This window comes from Anser cygnoides, chromosome 12 (genome assembly GCF_040182565.1).
Source record: "Anser cygnoides isolate HZ-2024a breed goose chromosome 12, Taihu_goose_T2T_genome, whole genome shotgun sequence".
NCBI lineage: Eukaryota > Metazoa > Chordata > Aves > Anseriformes > Anatidae > Anser > Anser cygnoides.
Window position 1 is genome coordinate 1,360,774 of NC_089884.1, and position 20,994 is coordinate 1,381,767.

Here is a 20,994-nt window from a genome sequence, read left to right on the forward strand (position 1 = left end):
CTCTGCGCCCTGTGGGTGCCAAGCGCGCTGGGGGACCGTGCACATTGGGGTACCCATGCTCCCTGGGGTCCTGCATGCCCCGGAGCTTCCACATGTCTTGGGGACCCCAGTGGGACCGTCCCCACAGCCGGGGCAGCGCGACGGATGGAACTCGCCCCCGGCCATGGACGTCTCCCCCCGCTGCACCCAGGTGCTGCGTTGCAGAGCAGCGACGTGTCCCCTGGGGACTGTCAAAGGCACAACTGAGCACAGTCCCACACTGTGGCCGGCTTGCGGCCTCTCTCACAGCCCAGTGCCACAGCAAGCCCAGGCGGGCTGGGGGACGCAGGACCCATCTGACCATCATGTGCCTTTGGCTGGCTGTTGATGCCCGGAGCTGCTCAGCCACCAAAGAGCAATTCAGGGCTCCATGAACAGGCCGTTCACACCCAGCGCTTCCGCTCCTTCCTGCGGGGCGCCGGGGCCTGCCCGGGGCTCAGAGCTGCCCCCGGTCCCGTGTGCGTGGAAGCGGCTGCGTGCAGGGCTGGTCCCCGTGCTCAGTAGGGAGCGGGAGACATTTTAACGCCCTAGCTAATGAGAACCGCCTGCTGAGCTGAGGTCAGTACGCGCACATCCCCGGTGCTGGGCTGGGAGCAGCGAGGCTGCGGCAGGAGCCTGCTCCCACGATCGAGGCCATGGCCTGGGGACTCCCGTGGATGGGCACGCACCAGCCCACGAGCCCCAGCCCCGATCCCTGGCACGGGCTGGGGTCGAGCACCCGCAGCAGTACCCAGCTGGAGCAGCCTCGCTCGGCGCCAGCCGCCCGGGCAGACGGCGTCCCCGGCACCTCCCACGCCTCGCGGGCAGGATCAGCCCAGGCCGCGGGGAAACGTGAGCGGGAGGAATCCAGACCAGCAGACACCGGCTTCCCCGCCCGGTACGCGCGGCGAATTCTGGCTTTGTCAACACAGGCTTTGGGAGCAGAGCTGCAAAATGCCGAGTCTGCAGCTCCAAGCACCGCGAGCGCGGGGCGCAGCCGGGGCTCAGCTCCTGCAGGGACGTGCCAGGGGCAGGATGGGGCCAGGGCCAGCCCCAAGCGGGAAGCTCGGCCCGCAGGGAGCCCGGCTGCAGCATGGCCACAGTGGGAGGAGGGGGATTTGTTCCGGGCAGCGCAGCCTGGCTCAGCACTGGAGCCACGCACACCGTTACACAGCAGAAATGAAAAAAGCTTTGTGGGCAGCAGCGATGAGCTAAGGCTTTTATGGCGCCGCTGACCTCATTCCTGCCTCTGCACTGTTTTGTGCCCCACTTGAAGGTAGGGAAACAAGGGAAGCTGGTGGGGAAAAGAAAAAATAAAAGAGGGGAGGGGGATCCTCTCTGCTCCCAGCAGCATCAATGGCTGCGGCGCAAGCAGAGCCGCTCCCCACCCACCCCCAGCAGACACCGGGAGAGCTCCAGCTCCAGGGCAGATCACAGGGAACTGCGAGGAGCAAGGACACAGCCCAGTCCCTCCCGGCCCCGAGGGAGCTTGCAGGGCAGCCGCCCCCACCCCGCCGCAGGGAAGGCGCCTTCAGCCTGGAGGAAGCACAAAGGACAAGGAGACAGCAGGAAGAAAAGGCTACGACCATTAAGCACGGGGCATGAGAAGAGAGAGCCCGGGGAATTGGGCATTAACTGTGTTTGCAGGGGCCCAGAAGGGGCCTAAGCTGCTGCAGATTATTAGCCCTGCCCTTTTAAGACAGCGCTCAGCCTCACGCAGCAGCAGCCTCCGCTCGATGCAGCCCTTTCCCCACAATGACAGCCAGCACGTCTGGTTTCTATGACTTTATTGGAGTGGGACAGGGTTGGGGTACAATTAACACAGGGTCAGGGTGGGAGACGCGTGCTCTCAGCTCAGTCCCAGTCCCCGTCGCCTTCAGGATTGTCGTCTCGGGGGGGTTCCTGAAACTGGATGTTCGCCAGCATGTCCCGCATGGCTGCCATGAGCCTGTTCACCCCCTGGTTGAGGTCCTGCGCTGCTCCCGCCTCGTCGTCTCCATCGTGCCTGATGTCCCCCTGCAAGAGAGCAGAGCTGGAGGACCCCGGCAGGGAGCTCGCTGCCTGGCCGCAGCAGGCAGGGACACAGACAATGCCGCCTGCCAAAAAGCATCAGGCTGTTCTGCAACCTGACGTTTACACACTGCATATGCCAAGAGCCACTCCCTTTGCAGAAACACTGTGCAGTAGAAACTTGTGTACTGAAAGCAAAAGTGCGCTCCGATTCGCCTGCAGCAGCTGACTGCACATACCTGCAAGTTAAAATTTGGCAACAGTGATCGGAAGAAGAGAGATAAAGTGCTTTCGTTGGATGGATGGTTCGTTCTGAAAGACACAAGTTGCACACCACGATTAAGGGGTAGCTTGTGCTTGACCTGCCAGTGCTCACCCGGGCTGAGACAGGGCAGAGGAGCTGGTAACCACAAAGCACGGCCCCTCCCTGAGCCAGTCAGACTCTCCCAAAGCGAGGTACTGGGGAATTCATGAGCATTTCTTACCCCAGGCAGCCAGCAGCTAGCCAGCCCCTGGGCAAAACAACCATTAAAAGCATTGCCCTGTGTCCTCTGACCTGGGCCAGCGTGTGAGACACGTATGAGCCTCACCTGAACAGTCCTTGCAACCACAGACAGCTGCGATCGTATCCGTGTTTACCCCAACCCACCTCAGTTAAGAAACAAAGGGGTTTTTTTGTTTGTTTGTTTTTTTCCAAACAGGCTTTGCCTCCACAGCTGTGACGAGCTGCTGCCTGCGATGGCCACCACCAGCCCCACGCAGAGGCAGCAGGACCAGCCCTGCCTGTTCGCTCAGCCTGCTGGCGAGCGCCCAAGCCAGGCTGCTCTCCCTCGGAGGGAGGAGGATGCCAGTGCTGAGCACCCACGTGCACCCCGGCCGAGGCAGCCAGGTGTCGATGCTGGGAGGAGGCGAGCTGCGCCGGCACAGGGGCAGAGAAGGTACCTTTCTGGTCTAGTGTAGGAGATGATGGAGTCCAGAGGAGGAAGGGGGTCAAACCCCATCACAGGCTGCGATGTCACCTCCTGCAGAGGGGAAGAAGAGAGAGGTGAAGGCTGCGCACCACCAGCGACAAACACCAAGGCATGGAGATGGCTGGACCTGCTGGGCAGGCCTTGGTCTTGGGAAAAGCAGCAGCCACAGCCCAGCCTGCCCGCACACGCCGCTGCGCGCCTTATCCTGAGGACACTCAGGAAGCTGTACGCAGAGGGAGGATGCTTCGAGGTCATGCAGATGTTTCCTTTTTGGTGGCTGTGGTTTGAGACATGCCCAACATCTGCACGCGTAGTAAGGACACAAGTGCCACCACTCCGCAGACAGCAGCACCATCTGCACCCCCAGGGGGCCCTCACCAGAGGCAGAGCTGCCGTGGCCTCCTTCATCTCCGAGAGGATGACATGCCGGTAGATATTCCTGGGGGCACTCTGGTATCTCATCTTCCTCCTAAAGCAGGGAGCGGGAACAGCTGATGGCACCGAGCACACCTCAGCACAGCCAGCGTTTCATCTCCACTTCTCTAGGTGCAACGTCAGCTTCATCCCTGGCTCTGCCGGGACCCACCAGGTCAGACTGAGCTGGCCAAAGGTGAAGCCAAGCTCACTTGGCAGCTGCCAACCTCCAGACGGAAGAGCAGAGCAGCTCAGGGACACTGCACAGCTCACTCACCAGCCTCTTACCTCTGCAAGTCAGCAGAGCAAACTAACACCAGTTTAAGAGAAGAACTAACGCCTCCCTCTCCCACTGCTCAGAGATGGAAAGTGTCTCTAAGCACTTTGAACAAGCCCCAACGTCACTGCTGCCCAGGACAGAGCTGCTCTCTCGTCTGCTGAGCCCCCCAGCCTGACCTGTCCCCGTGTTTCAGCACCCAGATCCCTTATGAGAGCCCGTCACCTCTGCCTGCTGCACTCACTTGAGCTCAGACTCCTCCACCAGCGGGTCTCTGGTGTCTACCATGCGTAACACCTCGTGGACGTTTGTCTCCAGCCAAGCCATGACAGCTGGGTCCTTCCACAGGGAGTGAGTCCTTCCCACGTAGAGAGACGTCAGCTGGTTCAAGGCGGGAGGCTGGCTAAAGGACACAGTTGTTATTCAGGGCACTCTCCTCCTGCCTGCAGGTCCCCATGCTGTCTCGAAAGAGCTCGTCTCTGCATCATGCTTCAGCGTGAGAACACAGAGAGGGATCGCAGGCTCCCAGCTCTGCTGTTTACAACTACCTTCACCAGTTTTTCTGCCTCCTCCTACTTTTGGGATAAGCAGAGCCATGAGATGAAAGTTGCTCTGCCTTTACCCGAGGGGGAGACCATTCACGTGCTCAGGAGGACCACGTGTCAGGGAAATCCAGACTGGCAGGAGACAGCCTGCCCTGAAAGCATCGCTCTGACTACATGTACCGACAAGCTGCAGTATGAACTTCTGACCCATCCGCATTAAGGTGAGGCGGGCCTATTAGAGTTATCTGGTAGCCTTTACGGGAATCCATTATCAATTCATCTAACAGCCTCTCAGCACGAAAAGCAAATATTGTCCTCTACAGCTTTTTAACTCCATTAACTGCCTGAGCAAGCAAAATCGCCAATACCAGGACAATCGATTCCTTCTCTTACTGAGAACATCTCCAGGTCTTACCTTATCTGAGCATTCAGCCCAAAAAAGGAATGGGAGGCGACCCTGGCATCAGGCTGCACACTGCAGTGATCCAACAGCGGCATAAGAACTGCAGGAGAAAGTCACACAGCTCGCTTTCAGCCTGCTGAGAAGCGCCATGGGAGCGGTCAGTCACCACCGCCAGGGCTGCGGGGAGACAGCCCCATCCCTGGGGCCAAGCACCCCACCAGGCCGGGGCGCTGAACAAGAACCAACGCAAGGAGGATGCAAAGATGCTGCCAGCTTCACGGCTGGAGGTTATGCAGTGTTTTGATCTCTGGATGGATGATGGAAACAGATCCACAGTAAACAAAAAAGAACATTTTTTTTTCCCCTCAGTAACATAAGGTGCAATTTCATGCACTTAATGCTGTTGGCCTTTGAACTTGAACAAAGGTTTTATTTCAGTCACCGTGACAAGCAGCAAAAAACATGGTTTCAACCAACACAAACTAAACCTCTGTTCAAAAGCTGGTTATTCCTGGCTTTAAAAGACACACCCTCCTTGGCATTCTGTGTCCCCTCTGGGCCTGGAGGGGCTGTGTATCTCCTTTCAGGAACATGAGCACCAAACAGATAAAAGCAAGAGTGATGGGCACCCGTAGAAAGGACATCTAAAGCAGAGCAGTGCCTTGGAGAGAAAGCTAAGAGAGACTAGTTGTCTGTTGTGGGCAACCCCAGGGTAAAACATGTTCCCGCTCCAAGAACTCAGTTCTCACCCTCCCCCAGCCTGCACGCCCGTGACTCTCTTCAGTGAAGGGCCAAAGAGGAGGACGAGCAGCACAGAGCACAGTTCCTGATCTCCTCCCAACACGCGGAGGACCCATGGCTCTCCGTACCCACCCTGGTTCCATCGCTCTCTCCCTGGCCCTGCCATGGTGCAGGGCAGGCTGAGCCCTGGCGGTGGGTTCAGCGTGGGCTGCAGCAGCCAACCTGCTGCGGGCCGGCGGAGCTGTGTCACCCCTCTGAGTCAGTGCTCCTGTCCCACATGGACGGAGGCCAACGCCGTTCGCAGCCCGTAGGCAAACTGCTGCTTCTGCATTTGACTACTTGGAATCCGGCGTTCGCTCTCACAGATGAAGAGAGCGACAAAGCCTGCGGGGACGGACTTACCGGTGGGGACAGACTTACCGCTTGGGAACATGATCAGCGCAAGCTGGATGAGCCGGGCAGCTCTCTCCCGGGCTTGGCTTAACTCCAGCTCCGAGCGCTCCTCCTGCTGGCTCAGGAAGAAATAGGCCAACGGCACTGAGAAGGCAAAATTGGGGAGCTGGGACAAATTCCGGTGACTCTGCAGGATCAGAGAGAGAGATTTATCGAGAAGCGATGCTATGCGGTGATCTCAACGTGGCTGGGCTGCACACAGGGAGGGGTTTATTGCTTGGTAGATTCTGTTACTTTCCAGCTGCTGGCTTGGTGCCCCTACAACTGAGTAAGCAACTCTGAGTTTATATAATTGTTTGTAGGGTACCAGGATTGCAACAGGACCTAACACTGAACACCTCAGCCTCCATGGGTTGTTCTGACAATCTCCAGATGCCAGCCTGCCCATGAGACAGTCCCCAAAAGGGCTGAGCCAGTTACAGAAGCCCCACGATCTGTGGCACAGCTGCCACCCTCCAGCCCAGCTGGGTGGGGAGAGCCCCAGGAGCAAGGTGTCCCTGAGCTCTGCCTCACCCCTCGCCGGTGTGGCCTGCTGGCAACTCACCTCCCACTCCTGGAACATGCGTGTCAGGAAGGTGTACTCTCTAGCTCGGAGGGACAGAAAATCAATCATCAGCAGCACGCACAGCGGGTCGTTCTCTGGATCAAGGCTTCAGAGGGAGGCGAGCACAACAAGAGGAACCAAAATAAGCGTCACAAAAGCTGAAGTGCCTGCCCCAATTTCTAAGTCAAACAAGACTTTCCCACTAGCACTCAGAGTCATGCCATGACTCAGCAAGCGGAGATAATGGGGACACAAATAGCCCCACACAGCTGGGAGAGGGGTGTGACACCTCACCCATTCCACTCCCTGCAGAGGGGTGACGGGCCTGCCACGAGGCCACACGGGAGGAAGATCAATGGCCACACAAACCAAGCAGGCTGAAGCTGCTGCTGTGCATCTGCTCCACAGAGACTCCAGGCTCTGCTGTAATTATCAGCCAGGCCCACAGCTAGGTAGCCAAAAGCAAGGGACAATCAGGTTCCAGCTGATTAAGCCTCCTCCTAAACAATCACCTCTCTCTTCAAAGCAGGATACAGATAAGAGCACATGCCCAAAACTAACCTGTGGGACTGCATCCTTAAGGAGTGGCAACAAGCCCTTCCTGAGGCTGGGAACAGTATCATACCTCCTCCAATATTTTCTGTCCAGCCTGGGCATACGAGGGTTACATGTGTTGCTCAAAGCATATTCCCCGTGGGCACCACGACTCCCAGCTGTAGGAGAGGGGGCGCAGCCCTCCATGGGGCACCTACCTCAGAATCAGCTTGCAGAACTCCAGAGCTGTCCGGGGACAGCCCCTCTTCTCCAGGAAGATCAGGTGTTTGAAGAGAGCCAGGTAGAAAGCCCTGTGTGGAGAGCAGAAACGGGTTTTAGAAGCCAGGCTGGGAGAGCAGCACGTTTCATTCAAGAGTGGGGACTCCAAATCAGCCCAAATCTTCATTGTGTCTTGTTTGTTACTATTATTATTATTTTTTTTTTACTCTTGCTACCTTTGTGCAAGCATAGGGACAGCAAACCCATGGCCCATTCCACCTCCGCTCCCCTTTTGCACACACAACCCAGGGCTAACGACTCAGGACAACAACAACAAGGAAATCCCTGAGGTCCGCATCCTGCGGGCTTAGCACAGCTGTGCCTCTGCCACTGTCCCAGCACTGCACGAGGACGGTGACGCAGCGCGTGTGACATGTTTGGGGTGGGACTAACATCCAAATTGGGTGAGATACAGATCACAGCGCTCAGGTCACGGACAGCACAAAGTCTGTCAGCGAGTGGGCGCTGGAAACCTGAGCAATCTCCAGGTAGAGCAATTTGGGAGAGATTACTTGGGTCAGCTGACTGGAAAATTCCCAGAATAAAGTCACCTTTCCCTGCAGCTGCAGAGCTGTCAATATTACATAAGCAGCCAGGCCTCGAAGAGTGCAAGCGCTGGGAAGAGCAGCTGAGCACACAGTACACAAGTGACCAAGCACAGACTTAAACACACCATCAAGATTTTTATGACAAAAATAAGTGCTGCTTTGGGCTAACGGAAACTAATTGTACAAGAGGGATGTGACAGGGAGAAACAGGTAATGCTCCAATAGCAAATCCCTTGGGAAAGAAGACACTTTGCAAAAACACCTTAGTCTATTTCAGTACAAGTGACCTGGCAGAACAAGGGCTGCTGGTACCCCAGTGCCCCCTCACGAGCACTGCCTGCTCTCGCCTCGTTAAGGGCCGTTGCCATTGATTGCAGAGCAGCAAAGCTTGTTCTGACAGAAAGGGTCGTTCAAGGTCCCCAGCCACCACCATCTGCAGGACTGGCTGGTGCAGCAGAGGTGGTGAATCTGGGTCTCCGTGCCCAAAGTAGGCCAGCGGATGCCGCAGGTGCCCTCGGGCTGGTGTGCAGGAGGCAGGCGGCCACCTACCTGTTCTCCGGCCGCCGGTAGTCCAGCCTGCAGCTCCCGCTGGTGAGGCTGAAGACGGGGTGGAAGGCGCACTCCAGGCTGTACAGCACCCGCTCTGCAGACAGCACGGACACCATCAGGGCACATCATCATCCCCACACCACAGGCTTTCCCAGCGTTCACAAAATGGGGGGCAGTTTGGCCAAGAAAACACTGATAAGTGAGAGCTCTGGTACCCACAGGCCATGAAAAAAGCTTATTCACACCCTAGACAGGTGCAAAGCTACTTCCGAGTACGCGGTCCCAGCAGATACCCAGGCAATCGAGCCCTGCTCCCATTTGCAGGCATTAGATCAAGCTGTGGCTGCAAAAAGCAACTCTGCTGGAAGAAGCCTGGGACTGAGGCTGGCACAGCTGCCTCTGCCACAACTGTCCTCACGTGTGCGAGCCAAAGATCCTGTCCTCACTTAGCCCCTGACCCCTCCTACCATGCTGAGGAGCACATGTCCCTGTTACCAAACAGCTCATCTCAGACTCCCGGCAGGCTGAGGGACGGATATCTCCCAGGATGCCTCCTACCCACCACGCCAGCCTGCAGCGCTTGAAGAAGAGCCTGACACGCGGCATGCTGGTCACAGGAAGGCAAAGCCAGCTGGCCTGGAGAGCCACACACGCTCCCTGCGGATGGGGTGGGCTTCCTGGAGCGTCCCCTTGCACTGCAGTATGGGGTAGCTGCTAAATCAGACCCTTCTCCTGCAAGGGATGTCCTACAGATGACACCCATCGTGTCCAGACAATCCTTTCATTCTTTTTAAAGGTGAAAGCTAATGTGCTTTGCCGCAGACAAGCACGTCCAGCTCTGCTCAAAAGGCTCCAGCAAAAGCTGCAAGCCTGAAGGGTAACACGAGGCCGAGTGCTCGTGGCCGCAAAGTCACAAACACGGAGCCAAACAAACCCTTCTGGTTTGCTGCTCCTTTGCTGAAATAAAAACAAAACCAAACCAGAAGCCTTTGATTGCTAATTCACAGCAACTGCTCAGCTGTGATTTTCAGCAGGGACTTGCTCAGCACTGGGTACGTGTGCACGTCTGCAGACTGGTGCCACAGCAGCGCCTCTTCCTTCCTTTCCCCTCCAGCACCTGGGCAAAGCCTTGCCCTGCGGTGCGATGCCACGCTGCTCCGCAGCCCCTGCTGGGTGTTCAGGCCGGTGTTTTCCATGCGCACCCTTCGCAAGCTCTCACCAGCTCTGGCCAGCCAAGAGGGGCCGATGCTGGCAGGGCATCGTGGCAGCCTCCCAGCACGTCCGCTCCCCACCTTAGCACTTACCTATCAGGTCACGGGCCATCTCCTGATCCTCTTGCATCCGGCAGACATCGCTGAGCTGCAGAAGGGAGTCCACGTGGTACGGGTTCATCTGAAGGAGCAGCTACAGAAGAGCATGAGCTTGATTACACGATGGCACGAATCACTGGTTTCTTGTGCACTTTGCCTACAAGGCAAGCTCCGTAAGCACGGCAGGAAGACAAATGTCCTGACACAGCACATAAGAGACAGGGGCTGTTCTTGCCCCTGGGTCTGAATGTGAAGCAATCCTGTCCCACACCATCAGAAACAATGCTAAGACTGTAATGCAAGGCTGAGATGCACCTCATGTGAAAGGCTAAAAACAGGGATTAAAAGAACATAAGGACAGTCATACACTTAAGAGGTCCAACTTGCCATACCTTCAAAAGCAGACGTCTGGGAAAGGCGGAAAGTGTTGACTCCCAGCATACTCTAAACTTCCATCCTACAGGGGGTCAGGGACCCCCACTGTCAAGGACACCACCTTATATTAATAGCCCTTAATTAACCGGGAATTTGTTCACTCACTGACCAGGTAACTTCCCAGCACCCAGCTCTGTGACACAGACAGCCACAGCATAAAGCCACAACACAAAGAGCCTCCTTTAGCCTGAACCTGCCGGCTTCACCCCGTGTTGGAAGGCACAGGGAGCAGCTCTCTCCCCCTCCCAGACCTCAGTCACGGCTCCCCCAGGTGCCTCTCCCAGCGCTGTCCCAGCCAAGCTGGCAGTTCCAGCACAGAGGCTGTGCCAGGCCTTTGCTCATCTCTGCCGTCCTCCTCTGAGTCGCTCCCAGCTCCACCGCATCCTTTTGGAGGCGGAGGGCACAGCACTGCGCACGATATCCAAGGTGCAGACAAAAGGCCTAAGTGACATTTTTGTTTCCTTCTCCAGCCCTTTCAAAAAAGGGTCTGAACATTCGATCAGGCTTTTGCTTTCTCTGGGCACCGCGAGGATAATTTCACACACCTATTACAATCCCAGGACCCAGCTCCTGAATTGGAATGGACAGAAAAAAAAAAAAAAAGATTTCCAAGCTTCTGAGTACAAGTGTAACCACACCGCAAAGAGCTCAGCATTCAGTAATTATAAACGGACTACTTTCTCTAAGTACATCTCAACTTCAATATGAAAATACTGAAGCTGCTGCAAATCTCCTCAAGTTTCTCCCGGAATTAAAAATAAGGTACAGCTTCAAAGGCTCAGAAGTGGTACGTCTGCAGGGTGGTGGCCAACGTTCCCACCTACAGGGTAAAGCCTTCGCACCCATGGCTGTCCCAGCCCGGTGCCTGTGCCTTGGTTGGTGCCTTTTGTCTGACATTTTTCCCTCTCCTTGGCTTCTGTAAGTTCCTTTCTAGTCCTTCATTTTGGAAAATATGGAGCACCTGGGGTCATAGTGAGAGGGGAAAAATGCTCTTAATCCACTAAAACTTGACCAGCAACTACTTTGCATCTTTTACTGTGAATCCCTTAGCAAGCAGAACTGATGAGCTGCAGAGAGCAGTGGCTACGAGCAGAGGGTGGGAAAGCAGAAGGAACTAAACACTGGCCTCTTTAAGGGCCTTATCTTCAAGAGACAGTGGCCTCTCAGAAACTTTGCCAGGGCATGTATTTGCCTTCACGTGGCCAGTTTCCAGAGCAAAAATACCTCGGTTATGGTCCAGAAGGGTGCAGAGAAATTTTTCTGTTGCTTATCATTAGAAACTCTAAGCGTTACCACAGACTTTAATGAGCTTGAACATGCATGAAGAACTTCAGCACAAAGACTTGTTTTACTGCAATACCAGGAAAACATACTTTTTTTCACCCATGCAAGGGTTTATAAATAGAAAAACTGTTGCTTTAGAGTCCCATCTAAAAATGGGCTTGTACAATATTTTCCCTTTCCCAGCTGAAGAGAGGAGACAAGGGAGCTTTATTCCTACTCCTTCAGCCAACGGCCAGTTCCTGCAGGCTCCTCTGCCAGCTACCTGGCATGCTCCAAGCAGCACAATCCAGGCTCGGCCACCGGGGACTGGACCTCATTCTCACCGAGCCGGTCACTTTCTCGTTTATGAGGCGAAAGCAGAGCTCAGCAAGCAATGCTGCCTCACCCCGCTCAGACGGGGCTGACAGAAGATAAGCACTAGAGCACATCACCCTGCTCCCCCGTTGCAGGAAAGCAGGACATAACAGCATGAACAACCCGATTTCACAACATACCACAATGTTGTTGGGGTCCATGGACTCCACGGCATCCAGGAACTTGAACTGCACTTGCTGGTACTCACGGTGGTGCTCGAATGTGAAGTATTGCACCCCCCTCCTGGTCTCTACCAGCTGCATGGCAATACCTGGAGAGCACATGGGAGAGAGACATGGGTCCGTGAGCCTGTGAGCGTGAGCAGCTGAAACTCTTCTGATTTCTTGTAGCACGGGAAGACTGTACGCATTGTTGGCTCCAAAGCCAGATGTGTGTTCAGAAACTCCCACGGAATTTCACCCCTTCCCCTCCTCCCATGAATCAATGTCCGAAACCCACTCGAGAAGCACAGGCGACTTGCTCTCCCTATGGATATCTTCTCACAGTCCAGCAAGGCTTTTGTAAGAAGGGAAGCACACATCACCTGCTACCTCCAATAAGGGGAGAAGAGAACTCAAATACTAAGACACAACAAAAAGGGTCCTCCTTGTTGAGAAAGGAGGCCTTTTCCATCACCAGCTGACGAGCAGTTCCCTTTCTACCTCAGCCCATGCGAAGCCTTGGCCTGGCAGCTGATGAAAGCTGCTCCAGCTCCTGGGCACTGAGGTTCCAGGAGAGCCAGGCTAGTAGGAGCAGCCACACAGGCACGAGACCGACGGTCTCGGTCAGCCAGCAGCAGCGCAGCGTTTTGGGAAGCAGCACTGAAAGCCTCACCTGTTTTGCTGTAACGTGGCCAGGTGTTCTTGGGAACCGTCAGCCACGTGCTGCGGACGTACTGGCGCTGCCTTTGCCTTGGCCTGAGGGAAAAAAACACAACAGGTCACAGCTTTCCTGCACTAGCAGAATAAGGAGGGCTAAAAACTGCCAGAAAGAAAAAAAAAAGATCATTTGGGGAAAAAAGAGATCCAGCTTCTTCCCCAGCTGCAGCCCTGCCACAGAGCTTTTGCCCAGAGCTTTAACCTGCTTGCCTTCGAGACACAACATACCTTCACTCTGGCTCTTCCTCACTTTAACCGTTCCTCTTTGGGCCAGCCAGTGCCTCCAGCATTTCCACTGCAATAGCTTCTTTCCCTGTTTTCATTCCTGCCAAGTTCTCAGCTGCCTGTTTGCTTCAAACACGTTCCCAGGCCCAATTAAGAGAGCCCCACATCCCTCTGACTCATCTCTCTCTTCCCAGCAGGGCCTTTAAGCACTGACTCAGTTTAAGCTGTACTCCTAAGTGCAACCAATGTATTGGTTCAGGGCAAGAGGAATTCGGAAGTCACAGCTACTCTAACGAAGTTCCTGAGTAAGGAGATGTGACTGTTTCTTTTCCTCAAGCACTAAACACCACCTTTTGTTTTAACCTCTCCTTGACGGAGCGTAATTCTTTCACAGACTCTCTCAGGGGTTGCCCCTTCCACCATCACTGCCCCGAGCTTATACCCTTCTTATGTGCACATTTTCCAACCAGCTCCTGAAAGCAAGGATTTTCTGGATAGCTGATGACAGTGCAGTGGGTAACTGCACAGAGATTTACACCTAAGCAGCAGCTGGTTCCCTGAGCCCCTGTAAGCAAATACATGAGACTGCCTGGAAAATATTCAGGGTCCATTCTGTAAGACAGAGACTTCAGGATAGTAACAACCATAAATGTTGGAGGAAAAAAAAACAACTAAGAGTCAATAGCCTAAGAATTTGAGCAAAAGGATTTTAGAAGGGCATTTGGCAGGGAAGAGGGGGCGGGAAATCAACAGGAGGAAAAGGAAGTAGTAGGTATAATCTGAAGAAATCTGAAGATGCCCTGATCACATTGGGGTGCCCTGGGTTCCCGGCACAGGCATAGCACCGGGGGCTCAGTAAGCAGTGCCAGGGGAAGGACGGACACCCCAGCTCAGACTTTCAAAGGGTTTACTATTACATTTTGGACCAACCTCTGATCACCAAGAACAGCACGAGCCCCGAAGTATCTCTTCAACTCATTCTCTGGATTCAAGTTTCTGAGAAGGTTGAAACAAGACAAAAATTTAAAAAAGGTTAAACAAAGTCTTGCACTCTTGTCCTTTTCATCAATGCCAAGCATTCTGTACAATGAACTGTCCCTGCTCAAACCCCTGAACTGTCACACACACACACCACCAGTCTGACACAACACACCAGGAGGAACCTGGTCACTGGCCAGAACAGGAGGCATCCAAACGCCTCTTCAATCAGACACACACTTCTTTTGTGCTCGGCTCCAAGGACCATGAGCTGGGGAATACTGCTGCTGCCCTCTCCAGGGCAGCCTGGGCCCTTGCCTGGATACTCCCAGGGACTGCCTCTGCTTGCTCAGGGTATTTTGTGCCTGGAAAACACGAGGTGCCCTCTGCTGAATCTAGCAGTGGCGGTCCGCAATTCAGGGCAAGCACCCTAACCACTGCAGGGAGGCTGGCAAGGCTTAAAATACATTCTTTTAATACAAACATCTTATATCAAAGCACGACAACACCTACAGTTTTCTTGATCTAACATTTGGCCCAGAGAAGGGAGGCGTATTTAGGAGAGGTTTCTCTCTGCCATCCAGTGAGCAGGAATTGAAGAGAGGGAGTGGGAAGCTGACATCCAGCACCGCCAACCCTCACGCACTTGGAGGTTATCCAGCTCTCAAAGGTGTCTGAATAACGCTCACCTGACCAGAGAAGTCACTGAAGCCTGAAAACATCTGTAGGTAAACAAACATTTCTCCCTTTACTGCAATGTCTCTGAACAAGCTAAACTAGTAAAGAGCGCCCACTCTGTTTGATGCAGTGTTTTCAGGCTTCAAAACCTGAGTGGTAAATTGTTCCACCCTGCCAGTTAAAATGCTTTCTTTTTCCTACAGAAACAGAATCTGCCAGTATCTGCACCAGCCCAGGGCTCTGAATCACGCGGGACACAGCAGCTGGCCCATCCGTGACAAGTTTCACAGCGTGACACAGGCTTAGATGTTACAGACGTCTAGTGTGAGGCCAATTCATCCCCCAGCTCTTAGATGTGCTTAGCACTTAGTCCACTTTGTTGATGGTCACATGGGGGAAGGTTAGATGAGTCTAATTAGCTTTCCTGGTGAAATCAGCTGCTGGTAGTGTTTAGCCTTCCTTGGAGCACAGCACTTGCTGTACTGGAGCGGGCTGCTTGCAGCACCCAACCTGAACGCAGCCAGTCAAGTGGCCAAGCTAGGCTGGTTTCAAAGCTTTACGTGCTGTGGCTCTCAGCAGCTCTGCGGAGATGTTTTGACAGTTACCAAACATTTTAGTCTGGAAGGCACCTCTGGAGGTCGGCCTGGTCCAGACGTCCACTCAAACCAGGGGACAGTAGAGAATACCAGTTCCAAGTTCTAGAGAATACTGAAAAACTGAACACAGCTTTAAGAGCTATGGTTAGAAGTGGAGCTGTGTAGAACATAGCCCCTTTCGAGTAAGATCCTGGGGTTACAGATTACACAGGCTCCCCTTTCCCTTCCTCAGGGCACAAATACCTCTGTCACACCCAAAGTCAGGAAGGAAAACAAGCACTACCTGTGCTCTACGTAGAGCAGAGGCCTGCTCTCAGCAATTACTCCACTCTGGGTCTCTTGCAGTATCCCGTTGGTATCCTCAATCTTCTCCAGTAAGCTGTCGATGTCTTCCAGGTCATTGTCTTCCTTAAGACAGGCACATGCGGAGATAAGGCAGTAATTACAGGACACGTCATGTAGGCACAGGGTCGCCCAGCTGCCTCCAGGCCCTCTGGCTCACCCCAAACTCCACGCTGTGTGTGACTGGTGCGGCCCCACTATTCCCCCTGCTGCTACCCCACCTCGGGAGCACACGTACTCTCATACTGAATATATCTGGCACTAGAAAGAGCAGGCAGGCTTGCTGCTGGCCTCGTGCTCTGAGCCCAAACGAGCCAGCCACAGTGGTCTTTTCTAGCACAGGGCTCACAAGTTCGTGTGTCTGGTCTCTGGTCTGCCCCCTGCCACCAAGCATTTGCTGTGCTTTGTCTGGTTTATTTCCTGCACCCTAACTTCCTAAAATATCGTGAAAAGCTGGGGTGCAGATTTTAATGGTAAAGACTTAAATAATCAGCCTTCACTGTCTGCTTTCCATGAAAACCCTAATTTATTGCTGTGATCCTTGTGATACGACAGCAAACATGTGCATGTTTGTAACCCAGCTCTGATGTACTGCACAGTCACCTTCCAGTCTTCTAACAACCAGAAGAATATACACAATTGTTGAACTTGTGCTGCTGGATAACACTTTTACCCCGATTTCCCTCAATTTTCCCCACAAATAGCAAGTGATGCGTTTCTAAGTGGCCATTTCACATCCTCCTCACGATGCACGTGGGCGGAAGGCGGAATCCCATTCACACCACCCAAATAACATCCCAAGGTTGCCTTTTTAACTAAATACAGCTACGCTGCGTGGAGCGGACACATGAAAAGTTTATAATGCTCTGCGTTTTTAGCAATCAAACAAAGGTAGCATTACCACCAGTTGGTGAATCAAACTGCCTGGTTTGATCTAGGAATTAAGTCTCCCTAGAGCTTAGGGCTGGCAGATGTCACCCTCTCGCTCATTATCCTTGGGCTGGGGAGGAAGCAGGCCCTCTGATGGGGTTCTCTGCCTTAGTGACTCACCCCCACGTCCCCAGCTGAACTCCTGGGGAGGCAGCAGCCAGCCCGCACCTCCCTGGGAGGCACGCTCACAACAGCCTGCCCAGCACTACAGCACACCGTGGCCTGCTGTGTTTAGCCACGGGTCTCCCCCGAGTTAAGACTTTAAAAGCTTTAGCAAAAAAAAAAAAAGTTCCTCACTTGAACTTCATTTTTATTAAATGAAGTCTAAATTATTATTTAGATATATTTTTAGATATATTTAGATATTTAAATATATTTCATAAGTTATTATTATTAAGTCTTTATTAAATGTCTTCCTAGCCTATCTCAAGCAGTGAAAGTATCCAAGCGTAACAGACTGATACAGATAAAAGATTCAAGTTTGGCCATTTATCTCCAAGCTTTATCCACAACACGCACAGATGCTGGATAAAGTTCTCCCTCCTCTTGAAGCACGCTTACTTAGGAGTAGACTACCTAGTCAAAGAGAATCACTGTCCCCTCGTTCCCTTCACCCCTGGGAAGACAGGAGCACATCCCTCTGGAAGGGCACTTGGCCAGGCGTTTGCTGGTAACGCTCTCGGCACTAGCGGGTGCTCTTGTCAGCATTTAGCTGTACGATGGCAAGCTACAGAGAAGGCGCGCGGAGAAGCAGGCAAAGGTAAACGCGAATCACTGCCGGCAGCAGGAGCTTCGTAGAGCTCTGCAGAGCTCCCTAAGTAGGGCAAAGGAAATATGAAAACGCAGAAATCCTCACAGGTCCTGCAGTACCCCCTCCTGTGCAGAGCCTCAAAGCAGAGATGAAAGGAGACGCTGCTGTGAGGATTTCAGCTCTCGCCGTCTGCAGCAGAGCTGCGCTAGTCCCGGTCGCTTAAAGGACCGCAGTCTAAAGCTGTTGTTGCCCTTTGATGACTTTAAATGAGTACAGCACAAGATGGAGCATTTTTGCCTCAAGATCTTTTCTGCCACTACCAGTGTCACCGCTTTGTCAGCCCCAAGGCAGGAATCGGCACGGCCACCGTCTCTCAGAGGAAAGCAGACATACCAGAGCCTCGCCTGCTGCAGCTTTCTTCGTTTTCCTTTTCTTTTTTTTCTTTCGTGGCTTGTTACTTAACACGGGCTGCAAAGATAAACGAAACGGCCGTCAGAGCATACCCAACGACTGCAGGAAGGCAGGCTCCACGGGGAAGAACCATATTTCCAACAGGGACCAGCATGTCAGAAGGTTCCCCAAATGAAACCAATATTCATCCTTCCAAGTCTGCCAGAAAGTGGAAATTAAAAAAATCAGAAGATAAAAGCAAGCACCAAAGGTTTAAAAACACAAGGGTTAAATCTCATCTCACTTTCATTTTAACGCCCAAGATTACACACTCAGGCAAGAAAATTTAGATACACCAGGTTTGGGAGAAACGTTTCAGCCTCCCTTTACTCCCTAGAAAATAAACTGTACTCCTGTCTTTCTAGTAAGCAAGATGGTTTCACCAGCCACTCCGATTACCACAGAAACCAACAGCTGCCCGAAAGCACCGTGTGATGCAGGCTCCTCTCAATTAAGATGCAGCTGCTGAGGCTCAGGCTGCTGCACAGCATTCCCCAACCCAAGACGCACACTGCTACCCACGCTGGCTCTTTCTCAAGGCACGCAGAGCTAAGATGCACTTTCCCAGGGTCGCCAGCCCTCCACAGGTAACACTCCCAAGTTTCAGCACTACAGAACTGCTCCACAACTCCCCAGCCCATCTCAGGGCCAGGGGCACACGCCGCCCCAGTCCAGCTCCACATGTGCCGAGGGCTCCCACGTTTCCACCCAGGAAGATCTGGAGGCAGCACCAGGTGTGCTCCAAGTGTTTACGCAGCAAATTCCCTGGGTCAGGGTCACGCTGGAGCCGCTGCTCACGTGGGGACGGGCTGAGCAAAGCTCACACAGCACGTCCAGCGCGCTCCCAAGCCACCCGACTGGCTGCGGGCACCAGCCCCGCTGCTCCGGCCACGCTGCCGGGCACCCGGCACGCAGGCACCACAAGCAGGGTCCTAACGGATGAGACCAAGGCGCTGATTCCCTCTTACTTCCCCTACCCTCACCTTCAGTAAGATGCGGACTAGACTTGCAGTGCCAGATTGTTACTTAAAATGTCCTTTTCCTTATGTATTTCTGCACCTGTCATACGAGGAGATGATTAAGAGCCAATACAGACTAGGGGAGGAACTCCTAACAGAAAATGACAACAAAATACTACAGGAAAGAAAGAAGTTCAACGATTAGTTTATTGTTTGGAAGTGTTTACATCATTTGCCCAAAACCAAATGCTCACTGAGCATTCACCCAAGAGCCTAGCACCACCTACAGCGTAGCACTATGTTAATTGTGCAACAATGAGTGCGGAGAAGCAACCTCTGCTCCTGAATCCTAGCAGCGCTTTCCTTCCCACGTGCTCTATATAACCCCAGCACCCACAACAACATTGCACAAGGTCTTCCTCGAGAAAACATTATAGGAGCCTCCCCTCTGAAGCCATGAAATATCCCCCAGGCCCCACGCAGAGATGCTGCGCACCCTGCAGGCTCCTAGACACGGCCCTCAGCACCATGCTGCTCATCCTCCTCCAGCCAGTGCTCACACAGGGGCTGGGACAAGCAGGAGCTGCAGGCAGGCAGGCACCTTGCTCTTGCTCTCTGAAGGAGCTCTAGGGTGCAGGCTCACTACCTCCCCAGCTAAAAACCTGGCACGTGAGCTCAGCAAGCTACCAGCTAGTGAACAGGGTGAATACAGACAGCCTGCACTTCTAACCAGACGTTAACTTGCACCTACTTACAATTTAGTTTTAGGCTCCCCATGAGCACACCTGCCCCGACACCCGTGTTCTCAGCCTCTGACAAAGCCCACACACAAGGAACACATTTGTCTATCACCAACAAAGCCGCTCAGCTCGAGCGGAGGCAGGAATATGCGACACCTTCTCTCTGCTTCTTGTGGGGCAACAACTGTCACTGCAAGGTACCTGCAGCAGCATTACCGTTTGGTCCGGCCGGTCTGCCTCTTCCCCGTTCCTCTGCCCATCGCCTTCTGTCTCCTCAGGTACGGACTCTTCATCGTTCCTCTCTGACGCATTGTGCTCTTTGAGCCTGGTATCTGCCCGCTCCTCTTTGGATGGGAGGTCATCCTCCGGTTCTTCACTGGTGATCTGTGCAAACAGAAGAACGAGCTGCAGCAGCAGGCGGCACAAAGCCGTGCTCTGCCCTCTCCCACACCCACAAGGACAAGACTGCACAGGCATCTGTTCTACTCACACCTGCAAAGGACAGAGCAAAGCACTGCAGGCGCAGACCAGGGCTCAGCTTCCCAGCTGCCCTCTCCAGCACACAGAGCGGGCACAGACGCTCATTTAAAGCCCAGCACCCAGCTGGGGCAGCCCAGCACCTGCCGACCAGCCAGAGGGGAGCACAGGGCCACGACCACGTGCCTGCTACACAGCACAGTGCACAGCCCATCTGGCCTCTTGCAAGAGGCTCCAAAGCCAGCCTTGTGCATGCTCCCACAACCAAGCCTCAGGGAAGCGCTGGGGCTGGCCAAGGTGCCCAGAGAGGAAACACTGGGCTCTGTCACCCCGGGGAGCCACCGGTGCCATCAGATCACCAGCACTGGGACACCACAGGGCTGGCAGGCTGGGGGCAGCAGTGCTCCAACTAAAACCGCCACCGCTGTCTGAGCGCCCCAGCGCTGAGCCCAGCTCCCCCAGCACAGCACAGCCCTGCCCCGTGCCCCCAGACCGGTGTCCCCCCGACCCCCCGGTGCCGCACGGCCCCGAGCCCACCCCTGTGCTCCCCCATCTCCCCCCCCAGCCCCCCCCACCTCCATCCCAGGCCTCCCGGACCCCCCTCACCCCCCCCAGCACCCCCAGCTCCTTCCCCGCAGCCCCCCCAGCACCCTCCCCAGAGCTCCGTCCCCTCGGCCACCCCCCGGCCTCTCCCTCCTCGAGCCCCGTCAGCGCCTCCCGGTCCCCCCCGGTCCCTCCAGGCCCCCGCCCGCCCCCCCCATATCCCCCCATATCCCCCCGACCCCCCCTCAGCCCCTCACCAGCTCAAAGCGGTTGCTGACGCCGCTCCGGCCCCGAGCGACCCCCTCCGGCCGCTGCTGCCCGCTCTCGGGGCCGTCGGCCGGGCCCAGCTCGCCCAGGCCCGGCTCCTGCTGGCCCCGCTGCTCGCCCCGCAGCCGCCTCAGGGCCCGCCGCGACATGGAGCCCCCGGCCGGGCCGCACCGCGCCTGCGCCGCCCGCAATGCGCACGCGCGCGCCTCCCAGCCTGTCCCTGTTCCCGCGCAGGCGCGGTGCGCGCCCCCGGGACTTGTTTCGCGCCCCCCCCGCGCAGCCCCAGCGTGAAATATGTCCCGGGGGGGGGGGGGGGGGCGCTGCTGTTCCATGGTGTCTGCGGGGGGGGGGCGGCAATGGGGAGCCCCGGGACGTGGGGGGGCACGGGGCTGGGACACACATACACACATGGGGGGGTGTCTGGGGACAGGGGTGTCTGGGGATGGGGGTGTCCAGGGACAGGGGTGTCTGGGGACAGGGATGTCTGGGGATGGGGGTGTCTGGGGACGGG

The 20,994-nt window shown here is 54.9% G+C and overlaps 1 protein-coding gene across 1 annotated transcript; it reads right to left on the reverse strand.

The window, feature by feature from the left end:
• Positions 1 to 1,788: 1,788 nt before the first annotated feature.
• On the reverse strand, positions 1,789 to 20,665 carry TCF25 (transcription factor 25). Its single transcript, XM_067004367.1, has 18 exons — positions 20,474 to 20,665; positions 19,413 to 19,580; positions 17,441 to 17,515; positions 15,308 to 15,432; positions 13,703 to 13,768; positions 12,504 to 12,586; positions 11,810 to 11,940; positions 9,591 to 9,690; positions 8,287 to 8,380; positions 7,129 to 7,221; positions 6,377 to 6,482; positions 5,800 to 5,959; positions 4,651 to 4,738; positions 3,935 to 4,093; positions 3,378 to 3,468; positions 2,971 to 3,050; positions 2,268 to 2,340; positions 1,789 to 2,034 (listed from the first exon to the last, which is right to left on the reverse strand). The coding sequence occupies exons 1-18, from the start codon at positions 20,630 to 20,632 to the stop codon at positions 1,873 to 1,875; spliced, it is 2,013 nt and encodes a 670-aa protein (XP_066860468.1). The 5' UTR covers positions 20,633 to 20,665; the 3' UTR covers positions 1,789 to 1,872.
• Positions 20,666 to 20,994: the final 329 nt, after the last annotated feature.

Bases quoted from the DNA above. Each gene is read 5' to 3' on its own strand.
- TCF25 (XM_067004367.1), bottom strand. From the start codon at position 20,632: ATGTCGCGGCGGGCCCTGAGGCGGCTGCGGGGCGAGCAGCGGGGCCAG. The intron at 13,769-15,307 runs GTAGTGCTTGTT...CAACCTTCTCAG, and splicing joins CTGCTCTACGTAGAGCACAG to AAACTTGAATCCAGAGAATG. The intron at 2,035-2,267 runs GTATGTGCAGTC...GCTCTCTTGCAG, and splicing joins TGCCAAATTTTAACTTGCAG to GGGGACATCAGGCACGATGG.